The 20161-nt window shown below is 35.9% G+C and overlaps 2 protein-coding genes across 3 annotated transcripts; one reads left to right on the top strand and one right to left on the bottom strand.

Moving 5' to 3' along the window:
• The first annotated feature begins 1433 nt into the window (after positions 1-1433).
• Positions 1434-13127, top strand: LOC120187173. Of its 2 annotated transcripts, none has more exons than XM_039190956.1 (19): positions 1434-1568; positions 1774-1869; positions 2766-4456; positions 4566-4810; positions 4853-4931; positions 5278-5433; positions 5813-6201; positions 6378-6702; positions 6787-6859; positions 7016-7068; positions 7146-7250; positions 7335-9082; positions 9192-9297; positions 9677-9857; positions 10632-10699; positions 10801-10913; positions 11000-11872; positions 12529-12622; positions 12716-13127. In XM_039190956.1, the coding sequence occupies exons 3-19, from the start codon at positions 2776-2778 to the stop codon at positions 12742-12744; spliced, it is 6318 nt and encodes a 2105-aa protein (XP_039046887.1). In that variant the 5' UTR covers positions 1434-1568; positions 1774-1869; positions 2766-2775; the 3' UTR covers positions 12745-13127. The 2 variants fall into 2 exon arrangements, with proteins under 2 accessions (XP_039046887.1, XP_039046889.1); XM_039190958.1 differs by having other exon boundaries at positions 4853-4935; positions 5279-5433; positions 7016-7062.
• A 799-nt stretch (positions 13128-13926) lies between these two features.
• LOC120187024 (O-fucosyltransferase 29-like) lies at positions 13927-18790 on the bottom strand. Its single transcript, XM_039190820.1, has 9 exons — positions 18300-18790; positions 18126-18216; positions 17448-17524; positions 17070-17158; positions 16781-16970; positions 16025-16206; positions 15427-15529; positions 14956-15284; positions 13927-14531 (listed from the first exon to the last, which is right to left on the bottom strand). The coding sequence occupies exons 1-9, from the start codon at positions 18567-18569 to the stop codon at positions 14243-14245; spliced, it is 1620 nt and encodes a 539-aa protein (XP_039046751.1). The 5' UTR covers positions 18570-18790; the 3' UTR covers positions 13927-14242.
• Between the last annotated feature and the right edge of the window lie 1371 nt (positions 18791-20161).

Here is a 20161-nt window from a genome sequence, read left to right as displayed (position 1 = left end):
CGTACAGTGTTTCTGTATGTCAACCTCTGATTTGAACTAATTTTCATTTGAACATTGACATGTATGTTTTATTTGACTAATAAAACAAGTTTCATTTAGTAAAAAAAATACCAAAATAGGTATTTTTTTAAATCTAGGGTGATTAAAAAATAATATATGTTTTAAATACAATCAACCATTTGACATTGATCGTTCAATCACCCTGTTACAATCGCCGGTGCTTGAACCTATAACCTCTAAGAACAACAACGATTTTTTAACTATTAAGGTAAGTTGGTTCGTGCACTAAAATAGATAATCGGTTAAAAAAAAGTAATTTTTAGGATTATGAATATGGTTTTCAATGATTTTTATGTCTCATTACTATAAGAATTGATCTCTTATAATCTGCGCTTTTTAAAAAAAATATGTTTAAATCCTTCTATAATGATATTTTTAGTATTTCTTCGAAATTAAATCAAAAGTATCAAAATTAGATTAAAAAAATTTATTACTATCACAAAGTTTCACTGCTTTAAACTTTTTAGAATAGGAGATTCAAAACTATTGTAAGAGTTTCAAACTCTCCCTTGAATTTTGAATTTTTACAAATTTGTCCCTCAATCATATCTTCACCAATTATCGTCCGATTTGGTAATGGTTAATTTTGAAATTATAGTTTTGACTAAACACGTGTTTAATCACATTATTATTAAATAATATCATGTTTTGAGAAACTTCTACAGGTTTAGTTGAACTTTATAATTCAATCCTTAAAGTTTAAAATTTTGTAAATTGATGGTATTTTTCTCAAATTTGATTGACATGGTTCATGGTTCTATCATGATTGTTATGAAGTTAATGTAGTAGAGTTAATGTCTTGTTAATTGTTTTTTATTATATTGATGGATAATAAAATTTTGATTAATTTGAAGTCACTTTAGTAACTAATATGACATATTCTATTCGACTGTACCTCGAGGTCGAGTAAGAGGAATTATACCTTCTATAACTCACTTTGAGTTCCATATTGACTAGACCAACATCATAAGTACGTGTAGATTTAAAATAAAGTAAGTTGGAGCTTCGGTCTGACATAGTTGTATTCAACAATTATTGGTGTAATTTACTATTTTCTAAACAACTAAAAAGGAACTAAAAAGCTACAGTGTTTCCTTGACAAATTAACCGTGAGATCAAAATTTTAAATTTAAAGAACGTTAGTGATTAGGTTGAAAATTGAAGTTAGGTCATCCAATAGAAATGATTATAAAGTTGGGTGACCCGTTAAGGTAATTCATCCTTAAATCCGTAGTGCAGAATGTAGATATTATCGGACGTCTAATATAAGCCACGTGTCATATTCCGTAACATCGAGGGCCCTTTGATGTTCGCCATATTTAGAGTTCACTGAATTATCACTCGTTTCGTTTATTTATTTATTTGTTTTTCTCAGCGAGGAAACGAGTCTAAGGGTCTCTTTATTACATCGGAAAAATCTCCCCTCTTTCTCTTTCTTCTACCGACTTTGTTTTTTACTTCGATTCAACGGAACCCTAACTCAATCAACTAGACAATTCAAGATTCCTGTAAGTTGCAGTTATTAGTTAACTCTTCTATTCATTTACTCCGCCGTTACTTTAGGTTTTTATTCAAACAAAATTTTCTCTTGTTCCTTTCATTTTACCTTGTCCCCCCTTTTTTTGTAGTTTGGCTCCTTCTTGTTGCTGCTTTTTTTGCAGTTATGGCGTGCTTAAAGTGCTATTGTTTTGAATAGGAGTTTTTTTGGTGCAGTAGATGACCGTACGATTAGGGAGGAGTTGAGATCAAGCGAACAGGGATTTCGCCACCGAATGGAGGGAGGTAGCGTCTCTAGACTTACTTACTCTGGTAACTGTTCACATTCCTACTTTGATTTTTATAAACAAATTCTGTTTAGGGTTTTTGCTTTTCGTTTTAATTAGAGAACCTGGAAACAGTTATCTATCTTCTTGAGGTGGTGAGGTGTATTGTTATTTAAGGTTTGGAACTTAATTTTTGTTATTCTGTGCGTAAATATTGGAACTGAGTTCTTTTATTAAGTTTTCAAGTTTGCCTCAGTCAATTCCTTTTCCAGTTTCTGTTATTTAGTAATAATTTTCTAAAAGTTAATATGATTGAGCAGGAGGTTTTGTTTAAGTCAATTCGTAGTTGACTAATTAATGGTTTCAGCGAGATCTTTGTTTGGAATTAGTTTGTTATATACTTGCATTAATATATAGTGCAACCAACTGATAGTTCATGTTTATTTTTATTCATAAGGATTATTAATGTGCACACTGTAGTGGGTTTGAAAACTCCTCAGGTGGCTTTTCACTTGCCATGTTTTGGTTTAACTATATTTGTTCACCTGATAATGTACTGTTGATTTCCTTATGTTGGAGACATAAAATTTATGTACAGGAAGTGTAAATTAGTTAAATGAACTCATAACCACCATTTCTGCATTTTAGATATCAAGTGAGTGGCATATTTACTCCAAGAGATGAGGTCGGGCTATGCCATGTGAACAGTTTAACTTATTTTCTCTTCATTAATCTTCTTTGAACTGTACATTAGTATTCAACTCTACTGGAAGTAGTTGGATGGGTAGTGTGGATTGTTCTGTTTGTATAAAGGTTGTAAACTTTAAGCTTTCTGATGCAATTCATGCTATGACAGGATACTCTTTAAACTCAAGAATCCTGATCACTTTGTCTGAATTTCTGATTCAACAGTTTTTTTCTTATGAACTTTTTCTGTTGTAGGGATACACTCATGGATTATGATGACAATGATTCCCAAAGCCAGAATCTTCATTTAGCTGGTGAAGGAAACAATAAATTTCCTCCTGTTTTGCGGTCATATGATCTCCCAAGATTTGATTTTGATGATAATCTTCGTGGACATTCAAGATTTGATAGTTTAGTTGAGACTGAAGTTTTTCTCGGTATTGAAAACAGTGAAGATAATCAGTGGATTGAAGATTTTTCGCGTGGGAGTACTGGGATTGCATTTAGTTCAAGTGCAGCAGAACCGTGTTTGATTTCTAGGCGCAACAATGTCTGGTCTGAGGCAGCGTCCTCAGAATCAGTTGAAATGCTGTTAAAATCTTTAGGGCAGGACGAAAATACACTTTCTCAAACTATTAGCAAGGATTCAGATGCCTGCGATGAACTGGGTTGCATGATAAAGCAGATGGAACCTAGTGTGAAACACAAAGATAGTGGCCTTTCTAAGTTAGATGACATAAAACCTACTCTACAGACAGGTGAAATTCCTGGCAAATGTATGGGAGACCATCAATTGGTTGAAGATGCTTCTAAAACCCATGAGAGAGAGCCATCTGTTCATGGGGGATTAGAAGATCCAAATAGCAGAAATACCGACATACCTTTGACTGAGACAGATGAGTCTAAAGAGGGTAAACAAATTGTTCTTGATGAAACTCGAGCGGAAGCTTTGGTTGATCAGTCTTTGGATAACAGGGGACAGGAAGATAAATTTGCTTCTGGGTCAGAAGTTGATACTGTAATTCCTTCTGTGCAAAGCACATGTTTGAGTGGTGTTTTGATAGATGATCAAGATACACATTTGAAAAATGATATCATTGATAAAAATGTGGACAGTTTAGATGGTGAAAATGTTGATTTATGTCCAGAGCGTCACATTGGTGGCAGGAACTTGATTGATGATACAGTTGCAAGTGTTACCTCGCATGTACAGAAACATTCAGCTTTGGACATGCAATCCAGGGAAGAAGAACATGCTGTCGGAAACAGCATATTTAATGTGGATGAGCCTTCTGATAGGATATTGGAAGGGAGTTCTTACCTCCATGTGGAAGAATGCAGTGAGGGCGCAGGTGCAGAAATTCCTCTGCAGATCAGCAAGTCTGAAGACACTGTCTTGTCAGAAGGAAAACTACATGACACACCATCAATGCCAGTTGTTATTGATAATACCCTCAAGGAGCATGAAAATGAGGTTATTGATACTGATACTATGATTTCTAATGGTCTAGAGTCAAAGGTGAATTCAATGTTGCTGGAAGCATCTGATGCTATTGAGAAGGAGGACTTGTTAGAAAGTGATTGTCATCCAGATAAAAAAATCTTGAGTAGCAAGTCTGAGAAATCTTTGTTGTTAGTGGAAGATGGTGAAAGTTCTAAGGATGAAGATATAGGTTCTCATGTCACTTTGGTAACTGAACCCATTAGAGTATGTGAAAAATACATTGTCACCAAACATAATGATGATCATAAATGTGATGAAAGTGGTTCAGCTGCTGCTAAGCAGAAAACCAGTTTGCCTTCTGATTGTAGTAGTGCAGATTGTTGTGATGATGGATCCCCAGTTGTAACGAAGGGAGTTGATTCCTCATCGTTTGGTGCTGGTGGCAAGGTAAATGAGTTAACTTCAAACCTACAACCTGATGTTGCTGTCAGCAGTATGTCGGGTATGTATTTTCTGAAGCATTATGTCTAAGAATTGAACTTCTATTTCCTTCTTTGTACTTTTGTTTATCCATTCTTTATCATGTGCTTATTTGGTGCTCCTTGGTACAGTGGATTGTGTTCTTTTGCCTTCCGGCAAGGATATGCCGGTCATTACTGTTTTGGATCATAAAGAGGTTCAGGTGCCATCTTTAGAAGCAAGTTTCTCAATCATAAAGACCTCTGAAACAACAACTGAAAAGGATGCTTCTTGTGAGGCTGGTGAACAGTTCTCATGCAAGAAAGATGATCAGTCATTGTTAATGGAGGATACCACTACCGTTGAGGGTGAAAGTGGAGACCAGACTCTTTGCAGAGTCACACCGGAGGTTGGAAAGGATACACACTCGCCATCTATGGTCTTTGATTCAGCAGTGAGGAAGACTGATGGCGACGAAGCTCAAGATATCTCTAAAAAGGTTTCTACAGATGCTGCAGGTGACCTATTAGTTATAGAATATATTGGTTTACTGTTCAATTAGCTATCATCTGAACTTAAATTTGAATATGATAAATTTTTATTAGCTATTTCTTATTGGGTGTTTATGCTAATTCTATTTGGTATTCTTCCATATCCAGTTCATTTGTTTAATTGTCCGTTTCACTTTTTTCCTTGTTATTATGGTGCTGTTTCCTTGGCTCATTCTTTCTGATCTATTTTGTTCTCGTGATGATAACTGATTTATGTGCTGTTGGTGCTTCACTTTATGAAGCATATTACCTAGCATTTATGATTCAAGAAACTCTATAAGGTTAATGCCAGCGAACAAAATATTTTCGTCAGGTGTATCAACTCAGCTAAACAAGACGTCGATGGATTCAGTGCCTTCAACTTCAATGGAAACCTCCCATAATGCTGACCAAAATCACCCTAAAGATAGTGATTCCAAATTGGTTTCTGACGAGATCAGTGGTCATGTTGCTGTGCATTATGTTGATGGTGAGTTTCTTTATCAGTTTTACTTGAAGTAATTACAATTTTATTGTTTTATGTCTGTCACGGTGAATCCCTCCTTTACTGTTTTCCCCGGTCTTTTCCCCTTAGGTTGTTTTTTTTCCCGGTTGGGAAGAAGCATGTTTTCTTCTTTTTTTCCCATTCCTCCTGCCTTTCCCTTAGGTTCTTGAGATGGATCTTTCTTTGTTCTTATTTTCTGTATTGTGAATTTTATCATGTTCAAGGGTGAAATATTTTTATTGTTTTTGCATTCTTAGCTTCTTTGATGACTCTGTTTTCATTTGAGATCATTTCATTAGTTTTTTCCTGTTTTCCGCTCTTAATTTTCATGTCATTGTTCTCATGGATTATTTTGATGCTGCAGTTGATCCTGCAAAGACTTCTAATACTTCCTTTGTTTCGCCTTCATCTGAATCTCAAACTAAGTTTCACATGATGGAAAGTGGAAGTGCTGATCTTGACAATCCTTCCTGTGGCTCTCCAGTTGTCATTAGAACTTCTGAGCAGTCACAAAGTAAAATTGAAAATGCAGTTGTGAGAGGATCCAAAGATCAGAGTGCTGTAGTGTCTGGCATCACTAAAAGGGAAGCAAACAAAGAGCAGTCAATTTCTCAGGATACAAAAGGAAATGATGCAACTCAAGGAGACAAAAGTTTCACCTTTGAGGTACCTTCCTCGTTAGCTGTGTCTGAACAAAAATCTGGGAAGAATTGGAAGCCTTTCTCAACCATGCAACATGAAAAAATATCCCCGGTAATTTTTTTAAGTGGTGCATATGGTTATGTCAAGTCTTTTTGTTCTATAATAATGTCCTGCTGCTCGTCTTCCAGCTGAAGACTTTTAATAAGTATGGTTCTATTTTTTTATAATTTCATTCTGGTCATACCCTACCCTCTTGCACTTGCTCTCTCACACTGTCTTGATACAAGAAGGCCACGGAAGGAACTCCATCAACCTCTGGATTTAGCATAGCAGGGCCCAAAGCTGCTCAAGAGACAAGTCATACAAATCCTCAGGTAACTAAAAGGGGGAATGCACGTGGTGGCTCCAAAGGGGCTTCTGAGCGTAAACCAAGACGATCAGGTGGTAAGAGTGCTGGAAAGGAAGCTGCTAGGAAGGGAAATGCTACAAAAGAAACAACTCCTGCAAGACAATCAGAAAGAAGTGAGACAACAAGAAATGTGTCACCCACTTCAGCTGGAACTGGTCAGCTTGTGCAATCCAGTGAGATGCATCACCATGGACACACAGAAGGTGGTAATATAAAACAATTTGGTGTTCTTTCCACTTCAGTATTTAGTCTGCCAGACTTGAACACATGACCTTCTTCGTATGCAGTTTTTCATCAGCCTTTTATGGATTTGCAACAAGTTCAGTTACGAGCTCAGATTTTTGTGTATGGAGCTTTAATGTAAGACTTATAACTTGCATTTTGTCTTTAGCATGTAATGAGATTTTTGTTCATGTGCTTTGATATCATTGTCAAACCTAATTGTCTTTGTATTGCATTTTCATTTTGTACCATTTGAGCACATTTATCTAATTGTTTTGAATAATGTCGCTGTAGACAAGGAACAGTACCTGATGAGGCATATATGATAGCGGCATTTGGAGGTCTTGGTTGGGTTTCTTAACTCTATAGATGATATCTCTGGGACTTTTTATACAGATATATTCACTATTTTGGTTGTCCGCAGATGGTGGTAAAACCATTTGGGAAAATGCCTGGCGAGCAGGTATAGAGAGGGTACATGGTCAAAAATCGCTTCTTAGCCCAGAAACTCCGGTGCAGTCTCATATAGGTATCTTTCCTGTTCTTAAGTTGTTGAAATAGTTTCTTCTGATTCTGTTGTCTATTAATATTGTACCTTGGTTGAGATGATCAGGTGCTAAAACTTCTGATCAACCAATCAAACAAAGTCCACTTCAGAGTAAGGCTACATTCTCGCCTGCTAGTTGGTCTACCAGCAAGGGTACTCCAACAACGGCAATTGTAAAGCAAATGATGCCTCTTTCATCACCACTATGGAGTATTCGTACACCTTCCGTTGATGCCCTTCAACCAACTGGCCTTCCAAGAGGTGCAGTTATGGATTATCAGCTGGCAATTTCTCCATTACATCCTCCGCCTACAAGGAATTTTAGTGGACACAATCCTTCTTGGATGCCCCAATCCCCTTTCCGTGGCCCCTGGACTCCGCAGACTTCTGCGTTTGATGGCAATGCTTGTTATCAAGCAGTTAATTTGAATCCTGTAAAAGCATCTGTGCCTCAATCTTCTAGCGGGAAACAGGTTTCTGCAGTTCCTGTGGTCCAGGGTGGAAGTACTGCTAATGTTTTTGCAGGGACTCCCCTGCTTGACACAAAAAAGACAGCATTAACACCTGGTCAGCATTCTGCTGATCCAAAGCCTAGAAAACGGAAAAAGTCTACAGTTTCCGAAGAGCCTGTTCAGATTATACCACATTTTCAATCAGAGTGCTCTTTGGCTACTGTTGTGGTTAGTCATTCCTCTACACCTGCTGCCATTACTGTTCCTTCTGCCAATATATCCAAGTCCTCCACTGATAAATTGGTGGCATCTTTCTCTAATCAACTCAAAAAGGGCAACCAAGAATCAGATCAGAGGGCTGGTCTGTCTGAAGAGACTCTTAGTAAACATGATAATGCTCAGAAGCATGCAGAGAATGCTGCTGCTCTTGCTGCTGCTGCTGTTAGTCACAGTCAAGAAATATGGAATCAGTTGGACAAGCACAAAAATTTAGGGTTGTCACCAGATGTTGAAACTAAATTGACTTCCGCAGCTGTTGCAATAGCAGCAGCAGCTGCTGTTGCAAAGGCTGCAGCTGCAGCTGCCAATGTTGCCTCAAATGCTGCCTTGCAAGCAAAACTGATAGCTGATGAAGCATTGGTTTCAAGTGGCTACAGAAATTCCATTCCCAATAATTCAATCTCTGATAGGATGAAGAAGTTGAGCAAGGCTACTCCTGCATCCATCTTAAGGGCTGAGGATGCTACTATTAGTTCGAATTCTGCCATTGTTGTTGCTAGAGAAGCTGCTAGGAGGAGGTTAGAAGCAGCTTCAGCTGCCTCAAAGCAAGCTGAAAACATGGATGCCATTGTCAAAGCTGCTGAGTTGGCAGCTGAAGCTGTGTCACAAGCTGGAAAGATTGTTGCTATGGGTGAAACTTTCTCATTGATTGAATTGGTAGAAGCAGGTCCAGAGGCATACTGGAAAGTACCCCAATCATCTCCTGAGCTGGATATTGCTATTAGAGGACGCATAAACGTAGGTAGTAGTGTGAAAGCTCCTGGTTCATCAGTTGGGAATCTAAAAGAGGACAAGAGGGAAAAGAAGAGTGATAACCTTGGAAAGTCACCTACCCTTAGAGAGATGGCCAGGGAGTCTATGGAAGATCATTCTAGGTTGACAGATTTGGCTCCTGTTGCAACTGGTGAAATGGATAAAAAAGGGCAAAAGGGCCGCAAAGCTTCAGATGTCACCAAAACTAAAGGAGTTGCTTCTGGATCTCAGATTGGGTTTGGATCACCTTTGGTGACCGCTGCCCTTGAAAAAGCAGGGGAAGGGGAAACTTCAAAAGATAATAATATAAGGGAAGGCTCGCATGTTGAGGTTTGTGACTTCTATTAAAATGTGACTTGAGATTTGTGTTTTTTAGTTGAAATACTTTTGTATTTGATGGGAATTTGTCGAGATAGTATTGAGTTTGACATTTGTCCAGGTATTGAGAGATGGAAGTGGGTCAAGAGCAGCATGGTTCCTGGCAGATATACTGAAGTTGAAAGAGGGCAAAGCTTATGTGTGTTACAATGAACTTCGACAAGAGGGTGAGCAATCACATCCACCATAACTTATGTTTTGTTCGAATCAACTGAGTCTTGATAACTATTAAAGCAGATCTGTTGGGTGTCCTTAAATTTTTATGCAATTCCCTGTTGATGTGTACGGACTTGTTCTTTTTCTTAAATATTGCATGATCATCTCTAGGCGGCCGAATCTTAGTATGATGTGTGCTTCTGTTGTGGGGAGATTTAAAATATGATTAAATACACTAGAGTGAGGGTATATTTCCTTTTTACTTTCCTACATAACTTGTGTGTTGAAACTTTTAGTTTCTTATGACAGAAATTTCTTTAGAAGTCTTGTGACACGCGCATATTATATAATAGTTTCTTAATAAACCTATCTTGACTGCTTGTTTTGCAGATGGCGATAGGTTAAAGGAATGGGTGGAACTTGAACTTGAAGGTGATCAAGCACCCAGGATACGCTGTGCCCGTCCTATTACAGCCATGTCATTTGAAGGAACAAGGAAGAGACGAAGGGCAGCCTTGGGGGATTATAATTGGTCTGTTGGAGATAGGATTGATGCATGGATGCAAAATAGGTATGCATGCATTTTGTCTTTTCTCTATTTCTTGCAATCCATTGGACAGAAATGGTACTGTTGAAGATTATGGGGACATTATAAAATCTATACGAGGAAGTAGACTGTAGGATAATAATAATTTGTCTATTTCTCCTAGCCGAACTAGCAACGTGAGCCATTTTACATATTGCCCAAAGCAAATAGTGCTTGATGAATCTGTATGCAGACTTTAAATTGTCACTAACTGCACTAAAAAGTATGTTGAAAAGGATGTGAAAAATTGTTTCATGAATAGTGTTAGATAAATCATACAATGGTACATTATTTTCATTTGCATGTATGTATGTAAACTGTGTAAAATTTCCTTGAAACACAACAAATAGATTGTGCTCTACTATGGACAAAAGTGATTATGAATATCAACAAAATCTGACCTGAAATCCATAAAAATATTTTGCTAAATATCAAGTTAATGACAGTTCTACCTTTAGGATATCCATAATGATCTTTTGGGCAACCCTATGATTTGTCATTTTTTAATCTGTCCATGCTTTGAGAAACTGATTTATGCAAGACTGCGTTTTTTTGCCTTGTTTTTTGGGATGGCTGTGGACCACCTTGATGGTTCATATGCTATGTGTTTCCCATCCATCATGTATTTCCTTCTTGCATTAAGAGAGGAAGGAGAGTTTCAACTGTATCAAGTTGTTTCAATTTTAATTATGAAGGAATGAACTGATGTTTGAAATTGATAAAAAATAATAAAGTTATGTTTGTTTATTTGTCTTTCAGCTGGTGGGAGGGAGTTATCACTGAGAAGAGCAAGAAAGATGAAACTTCTTTTACCGTCCATTTTCCTGGTATGTATGACCAAATACAACATTAATTAAGGAGATGAAATCTGCCCAGTAGTAAAGTCTATACAGCCTGTACTCTGTTCATTTTATTATTTTTATTGCAGCACAAGGAGAAACATCTGTTGTCAAAGCATGGCTTCTTCGTCCTTCTTTGATGTGGAAGAAAGGTAGTTGGGTTGAGTGGTCCAGTTTTGATAATAATGAGTCTTCCCATGAGGTGAATGCTACCTTATACTTGTGGTTGATGTTTCTCTCATATACTTAAGTTGCTTCTTGGTGCTAATTCATTGGTCTATTCTTCAGGGTGATACCCCGCAGGAAAAACGACAAAGGTTAAGCAGTCCTGCGGTTGAGGCCAAAGGGAAAGATAAGCTTTCAAAAAATGATGATATTAAGGAATCTGGGCAACCCGATGACACGAGATCGCTGGATTTATCTGCAAGTGAAGGAACATTCAATATTGGTAAAAGCACCAGAGATGAGAGGAAGCCTGATTCACTCAGAATGATACGTACTGGTTTAAAGAAGAAAGGGTCAGGAGTGGTTTTTGGTGTTCCTAAGCCTGGAAAGAAGCAAAAGTTTATGGAAGTGAGCAAACATTATGTTGCCGATCAGAGTAGCAAGACTCATGAAACTAGTGATTCAGCCAAGTTTACAAAATATTTAATGCCTAGAGGATCTAAACCCCGTGGAACTAGAAGTAAAATTGAACCAAAGGAAAAACGAATGGCTGTATCCAAGCCCAAGATTCTCAAGCCTGGAAAACTGCCTAGTGTTTCTAGAAGTATTCCTCAGGACGACTTATCAAACACTATGGTTTCTGAACCTGATAGTGCTGTGGCATCAGACGTGTCAAAATTGGAGGGTTCTATAAGCCATGCTGAGAATATATCAGGAAAGCCAAACATGATGGAGTTAAGATCATTTTCATCTTCCGATGGGGCAGCCGAGGGCCCAGTCTTATTTTCTTCTATGGCCCTCTCATTAGATGCACCCCCCAAGAAAGCTTCTGCATCAAATGTTAAATCTGAAAGGATTAATAAGGGGAAACTTGCACCAGTTTCTGGGAAGTTGGCAAAAATCGAGGAAAATGTCTTCAATCGCGATTCAACAAAAACAAGCTCTGATGTTGTTGAACCTCGTAGATCTAATCGCAGGATCCAGCCAACCTCAAGAGTAAGTTCAAAGATATTATCATTTATCTCGTAAGTTATGATCACCATACTGCAAATTCATATGCTACCATTTTCGTGAAAATGTAATTGAAAATTAACTTGCTTGTTCATCACGTGCCCATGTGAACTTTTGTGTGTTGCAAACTTCTTTGCTTGCAAGGCGGTGACATTTTTAAGTGTAAGACTCCTGGTTTCAGACTCAGCAGGGAACAAGTCGGGAAATAGAGGATTGTCATATAGAAACATTTCCCTTGTAGGGTAATAGGGAAATGAAATTGACAATTGGCAAAGTTGTTGAATTCCTATTCTACTTACCAATATTAGGGCGTAGAGGCATCACAAGCAGTGTCTTTTCCATATTTGTATTTTTTTATCATAATCAAGGAAACCTACATTGAGTTATGACATTTGACATATTTAGTCAGACAGATATATATAGGGTGTGATGGTGGTGATTTCAAACCATGTACAACATTTTGTTGAATGACAGTAGGAATTCGAAGAGTGCTGTTTTTGCTACTTTGAGGAGTTACGTATGGCACAGGCTTGCATTAAACTAGGATATGCCACTCTTCTCTCTTCATATTGTAACTTTCATGCATTTATTCTTATGGTTTGTACTTATCCGGTTATGTATCTTTCTTTTATTGTCCACAGCTTTTGGAAGGGATACAAAGCTCATTGACGATCTCAAAAATCCCTTCTGTTTCACATGACAAAAGTCACAAAATCCAAAGCAGAAGTACCAGAGGTGAATGGTAAGTTTCTGAATTAACATTGCCGTGCTTTTAGCTTCCTTTGTTTTCAAATATGCAATTTGATACAACTGCCTGGAAAATAACAGGAAATAACCAAAAGGTAGAAAGCAACTAAAGGAATCCAGTCTTGAAGAAATTCTGGGTAGCTTGTGTAAATTATCAGATGATAGAGGAGAAAGCTAGGAACGAAAGTTGCTTCTTTGGCTTTTTTAATGTAGCTGTAGATTCTGTTTTTTAGTTCTATTTTAGAATTATTATGATGTGATCTCTCTAGGCCATGCTCTTCTAGCGTTTGCATATGGAACGCCCCCTCTCAAGTAGTTGGGCTTCATATTCACAGAGCAGCATTGCAAAGCTGATATCGGCCCATGTATCTCTGTTGCATCTAACTGCTCATCTGCCTTATTTTCTCGGTGCATGGACCTATCCATTGGGGGTTTCTTCTAGTTCTGTGTTGCTCCTAAAGGATTCAAAATAAAAAGATCAGGATTCAAACCATTGTTCTTATGCTTTGTTGATCATGAGCTTTTACGTGTGTTAAATTTCATTTATTATGTTTATACTATGCAAAATAATTGGAAAAACGTTGCTGTTGCAGAGTGTCGAACCTGGGGATTGGGTTCTGAATCTCTTGCACGAAATATGTGCTTAAATATAGGATGAACATTCAATCATCTCGTGTAAAAAAAAATGAGTTGATGAAATTTGGCTCGAGTTAAGTCAATTTTTTATTTAAATTTAATTATAAATATTTATAATATTATTGTACTAATTGATTTTAGTTAAAATGATTTTTTTTATAATTATATATATATAGTATTCTTTTATGTGTGATATGCATATATCTCAGGGAGTGAAGATTTAATTAGAAGTCGAAAATAATCTATTAATTAGTAAAAATTTTGAATTTGAATTTTATTTCATAGTAAAATTTTATTAAAATTTTTTCTTAACATTTGAATTGAATATATGAAATTATGAGTCGACTAAATTTTAGTTATTAAACATCAATTCAAATAAAGAATTCGATTTAAAAAATTGAATTTTGCAAGCTTGTTTTGTGACAAATCCATTCGTCATTAAATGTGATAAAGAGAGAGCAAGGTGCTGAGGTTTTTAAAGTCATATACAACACTGAATCGTTGATTTGAATGGAATCACTGGCCAACTTCATTTATGTGCAAAACATGAAAACAATGAAGCAAAGGTTCACCAGAATCATGATTGTAGAGCACTTGAAATAAATAGTTGTACTTTATTATCCAAAAGGGGGGGAGGGATAAAATGTACCCATCAAACATCAAACAAAACAATCTCTAGAATTGTTCTTTAATGAAATATAGTCCATAAATAGTTGAAACACATACCTATTTACCTAACAAACAGAACAGTCGAAAGTTCTTAAACATGGCTCTCCCTTACGAATTTTTTCCTCCCACGTGCTACCAGTAAAATGGGAAGGAACATGATAAAGTTCCCTTTTGTGCTTTGGCTCAAAACCAAATGGCATGTTACGTCAAATTTTCTGCCAGACAAACAACCAAGTTCTAGTCCTCAAATCCAACATGCGGCATCCTTCTTTCCTCTGATGAAGGAAACACTTTTTCAACTTCCTAGGCTCCCAAAACTGGCTCTTCTTCCTTGCTTCTCTCCCTCGCTCCTTGATTTCCTCTTATTTGTTCCCGCTCAGGATCTCCACTCTTTTTGCAGATACAAGAATATGGAAATTCATGAAATTCGCCTCGTCCGGGTCTCATCTCGTCTGGTTCTCCCATGAATCCTCTTTGAACTGCCTTCACTTTTCTGGCAAAGGTGTCCCAATCCATTTGATCCCTTCCCCTCAATAAAGAACTCAGCCTCTTGGCATTTGGTCTTATAGTCCTTTTGTGCCCCATGTACCTCCTTCGAATCCAAACAAGAAATCATGAAGGAATGGAAAAATAACACTATCTTAAATATGCAAAAACGCTGAACAATATCGACTCTACAGTAATCGGTTCGATACAAAACCTTCAACTGAAGACGTTCATAAAAGTCTGTACTTTATATATTTCAGATGAAATATTTTAAAATCCAATCATTATATACTTTATATACCAAGCCTCACATTATGTTACAGGTAGGTAAATTAATACATGTTTATGTTAAGGGCATTATTCTGCTTGTTATATTTAGAGCCTGGTCCAAATTTCACATCTTTAAATTAATTCAACAGATAAATTTCTAGATAAACATAAAAGTTAGCAAGTATATGCAAGACATGGGACTGTACCAAAAAAATAAATAAATAAAGAGAGCATGATACAAGAAATAATAGATTTCTCACCTTCGACCTGCAAGAATCCTTGCCATATTTCCATTATTATTGGTGACGAAAACATCACTTTCATCACAAACAATGTAGTCAATGGCAGCAAGGCGAGAAGAGTAAGGAAGAAAAGGTTGCAGCTCTTCGTTGGCCAGCGTCTCTTTTGTATAGAAGTTTGGAAAGAGATATCTTAGCGGTTGCAGAGTCTCTTCTCCACCATATATTTCTCCAGAGGCAACATAGATGTATGTGTCATTTGCAAAACCAAGTGCCCGCAGCATCAATCCTACTTCACGAGGAGTAAGTGGACATTTACCTCGACTTCTCTCTCCATCAGCATCTAAATCCTGCACGAATATAAAGATGAGTGCAATTTTACTAGATAAAAGCAACATGCAAGTGGAAAAATGGGTACTCTTTCTGAAAACGAGTATTATGGAGTATATTAAAAAGAGAACTGCTCAGAAGTCGTAAAAGATGGCATCTAACTGGTAATGTTTCCCATCGTTTTCGTATCTCTCCAAGCTCGTATCTCTCCTTGTCCCCTCCACCAAAGTAACAACCAGAAAATGCTAGCATATCAGGTTCAAACCTGTAATGAAAAAAAGGTTGAATAATATATAAGAAAAACAGATCTTACAGTTTAGAATCTTACATGCGGATTTTTCTGTTTGTATATGCGAATGAGCCAATGTGCTGTTATTGAATACGTTATACACATGCACACAGATGCCATAGTTGTTGGATATGAAGTCAAACATAACAGCAAAATGCATATATAAACTCACTGAAGTTAAGATGCATTTCCAAAGTTTTGAGGATTGGGAACTTAAGGCATTCTACAATGTCACTAACCTATCTGGTTTAAATAATTTGAAATCGACCACCACCTGAATGTGAAGGGACTTAAAATAAGTCTAATCATGCCAATTCCAAAGTATGCAACGTTATATTGAAGATATGGCTACACGAATTACTGGAAAAAAACCCAATTTCAGGATGCGTATCTCAATGTATTACCGTTTTAAACTTCCTTGCACATAACTTCCGAAAGTCAAATTCTAGCTATCTAGAATAAGGAACAAACCTCAGATGGACTGCTATAAAACGTTTTGCCATCTCACGCATTCTCGTGACAAGTTTCTGTCCAAGTTCTTGAATAGGTTTTGTAAATCTTAAAGCATGAAAATTAGCCCGGCAACGCAACTTTTGTAGCTCTTCATCAATGTCGTTGGCCAGTCTGTAATCAAACTTTGTCAGTTGCAGGACCTACAAAATTTCCAGTGTGTTAACGGCTGCATTCCCACATGAAAAGCATAATATCCTAGAAAATGTATAATTAAAATATTCTAGTAACATGGTGCTTCAATTGGAAAGATAAAAAAGAAGATAGAAGGATAGGATGTTGTTAAAACTCTCACCTCTGAACCACAAAACCAGGAGGGGGAGAGAGAGAGGTGAAAAGAAGAGAGGAAATTTGCAACCTATAGATTCTCCAGAAGTGGAGATAAAAGATAGGTGAAAAACTACTGTAAATGAAGCATTCTTATTTTCTTTAATTACTATTTCTTTCCATCACAGACAACCAAAAGGAATTGAAGTTTACAACTTCCATCATCTCTCTTCTTGTTTAATTTTCATCTTATTGACCCAAAAACACCGACAGTCTTGATAATTTGAAGCACTGAATGCAATTAATTTCACAAAAGAATAAGCAATTTACACATACATATAATTCAGGAATGAAGCAACAGAAAGATCAATTACGTAGATTATATCTACAATCAGCCTCAATGGCATTAGTGATAGATAATATTCTAAGAGTATCTGAGAGTAGTCTTACATGTCTTCTTTTAAGTAAAGGTAGAACTTGGTCTAGATAATATTCTGGAGGGGATTTCCTCGGGACACGCATACTATACGGATTTTTTTCCATTGATCGCATTAATTTATCAGGAACTCTTTTTACAACAGTAACATCTTTTACAAGGTAAGAAATGAACCAGTTGACATCAAAAATGTTGGCAAAGTCACTGCATTTAGAAGGAAAGAATAAAAAACTTAACAATGAAACAGAGGAATAGGATATTAAACGTGAGTGCAGAACTTCTAAATAAGTTGATTCAACTTACCTATTATCCTTCCAATAAGAATTATGATCTAACTCAGGTACCACCAAAGTTGCATTCAGAATTCGTGCAACAACTACAGCATCTGATATCTGTGTGGCATAAGCAAAATATGAATTTTAAACAAATTGTACTCTCCAAGGTCAGTGAGGATAATAAATTCAGTAGGCAGCCTAAATCTCCGAGGCACATCGAATCTTAATCTATTCAAATAAACTAAAGCAAACCTTATTGGTTCAAATAAATGACTAATACATAGTGAAGGAGTAACAATACTCTTTACGCACAAATAAGCTAGATATGTCATTGAAGCAATTAAAAGAACTTCCATTAGGATATTTACCCAAAAATATGACATAATGTATAAACAGTTCCACTTACTCCTGTTCTTTGTTGATTCAGTCCTCCACTTGCAGCAATAAGCAAGTAACCATTCGATGATCGCTCACGTACAGAATCTACATATCAAATATCAACGTAAATAATGAATCAATGAGCTTAAGAGACTGGATTAGTCATGTTTAAATGAAAACAGTATCAAAAAGATTCTTTATAAGAGGTGACAACAGATGATAAAGCGCACCAGGTAGACTCATTTTACGCTAAAAAGAAAAGAAAAGTATCAGAAAACTGCTCAATATGAGTTAATTCTATCTGATTCCACTACAGAAAGAAATCGTCAATAATTTAGTTTCAATCTTCAAAGTTAAAGACCAATATTATTAGCTAAGACATGATAAACATGGGCAAAGTCAAAGCCTAAAATTTATTTCAGCAAAAGCAGCAGTCCCGGTACATTGAATTATTTTTTTAACTATGCCATATATTTTAGCTGTCTAGACTCGTAAAGGCGCAACTATCGTGCTCTTATCTCTATCAACAGTTGGTAATGTTGAAATTTGACGTGTCCTTAACCCAACATATAGTCATTTGGTTAATTGCTTAGCTCTTTCTTACCCTAAAACCAAACATTCCTTTCATGATTACAATGTGCTTCTTAAATATTAATCCAGCTTTTTGTAGGGACTACCAAAGTTTCCAAAAATAAATACAACGTACGAGGAAATTTACGACTTCTTTTGCTGCATCCATAGAAGTGCTTTCCATTTTCAGATTTCCATATATCAATCGGTCCTTTATCACTTCCATCCTACAGCATTTGCATCACAATTAGCAAAAAAATTGTATAAATAGTGAAAAGAAAGAAGGTAAAGTTACTTCTTTTCATAGTACCAATTTGAAATAGAGTCTTTGTTTCACAAGTCGCTGAGAATACCAGTCGAGATCAGAGGCCACGTGTCCGGTGAAGAGCGAAACAATTCCTAAGCATAAAAGCATCAAGCCACAGACGAGCGACCATGAGATTTGCTTACTCTGCCGCGCCTCAGAGGATCGGCACCTCCAACACACATCCTTGTAGCCAAGAACGGAGCCGTTGAGATGCTGTAACAAGGCCAAGTTCGCCGGTTTCACGCTGAGTATCCACGCCTTAGCCAAGCCCATAATTAACACTAGGACAGCAATAACGACTCCGCCCTCAACTTCATCACTTATTTACACCGAAATGCCACCTCCAGCCCCTCCCAACAACCAAAATCATCAACGAGTTAATGAGGGTGAGAGGACATGACTGTAAATAATGCGAATGAGGAGGTTGACAATCGAAGAATTAAGTAGGGTTTGCTTTAGTTCTTTCGAATCGAAAGCGGCAGACCTGTAAGTTACTGTGGATTAAAAGGAGGAAGAAAAGATAGAAGCAGGACGAGCAAAACTCTATTCGAAAAAATACTTTTTTTTACTCGACTAAAAATCTTGACTCGAAATAATTTAGAGTTTAATTTTATAAATATAACCTAATTTTAAATCGAGTTATAAAATATAACTCGAATAACTCGATATTTTTAGTAATTAATTGATGAATTTTAAAGTTTGAGTCGAGTTTCTCATTTCTATATGATATATGTATATCACATATGAAATAAATATATATGTATTGTATTTTTTAGATTGCTATATATATCACGAAAGATATTTAAATTGAAATCAAATAATATCATAATATTAATAATTAAATTTAAACAAAAAATTTAAAATTAGATTTGAAAAAATTTCAAGTTAATTCCGAGTTGTAAAATAAGACTCGTCAACTCAAATATTTCAAAAAAATTTGACTCGACTCGATCGAATGATCACTTCTAACAATAAGAGTAGAGAAAGGATGAGAAAACTGCAGCTTTTGTTTAAAGTATTTATAGTTGGAATTAATGGTTATATAAATGCAAATCTGAAGAAGAATCAAAGACCTAACATACTCTTTATTTATATTAATAATGTTAGATACTATGGATAACGATTTAATTTGAATATTAAAATGGAAATCTGATTACATTAATTATTTAGCAATGAGCTATTACGTGGACAAGAAATTTATCTCAAATTTAAATTCATTTATACTATATCTTAAGAGAATGAATTTGAAATACGAGGAGACAAAATACAAATAAACACGTATTTCTATGTAAGGAAAAGGAAATTTATACATTAATTAAAATTATGTTATAATAGATAATAATGAGTAACCAATTGTAAAATAAAAAATCAAATAAATTTTATGTAAATTTTTAAAAAGAAAAGTACACGAGTAAATTTATGATGTCAGTGAAAAAAATATATATCAAATTTAAAATGTGTCGCAATACATAGAAAATTCTTCGTTAAATTTAAAATCACCAAGTATATATTTATAATTATACACATACAAAATTTGACAGGCCATCACATCTTTTCTTCTTAATTTATTTTTTTGCAAATTTTTAAGTTTGGATAAATGAAATTCGAATTATTATAATCTATTAAATATTATAAAAAATAAATTAATGGCGACTTTGTTAATATCCCACTTAAGAAATAGATTTGGGTGCCCGAAGTTACTGCCTACTGGCCTCTTTGATGATCATGAAATTTAAAGCGGCATTTTATAGATTAATATTGTTGTTTGCCACTGTCTTGGTTATTGAACCAAAAAAGGAAAGAATAACAATGTTTTTCTTTCCCAACTTTTATTTATTTGTTTTTAAGGGTGAATGAACTGAATT

This window comes from Hibiscus syriacus, unplaced genomic scaffold, assembly GCF_006381635.1.
Source record: "Hibiscus syriacus cultivar Baekdansim isolate YM2019G1 unplaced genomic scaffold, ASM638163v2 tig00113722_pilon, whole genome shotgun sequence".
Lineage (NCBI taxonomy): Eukaryota > Viridiplantae > Streptophyta > Magnoliopsida > Malvales > Malvaceae > Hibiscus > Hibiscus syriacus.
The sequence above is the reverse complement of the archived record's forward strand: the minus strand, read 5'-3'. Positions and strand labels throughout refer to the sequence as shown.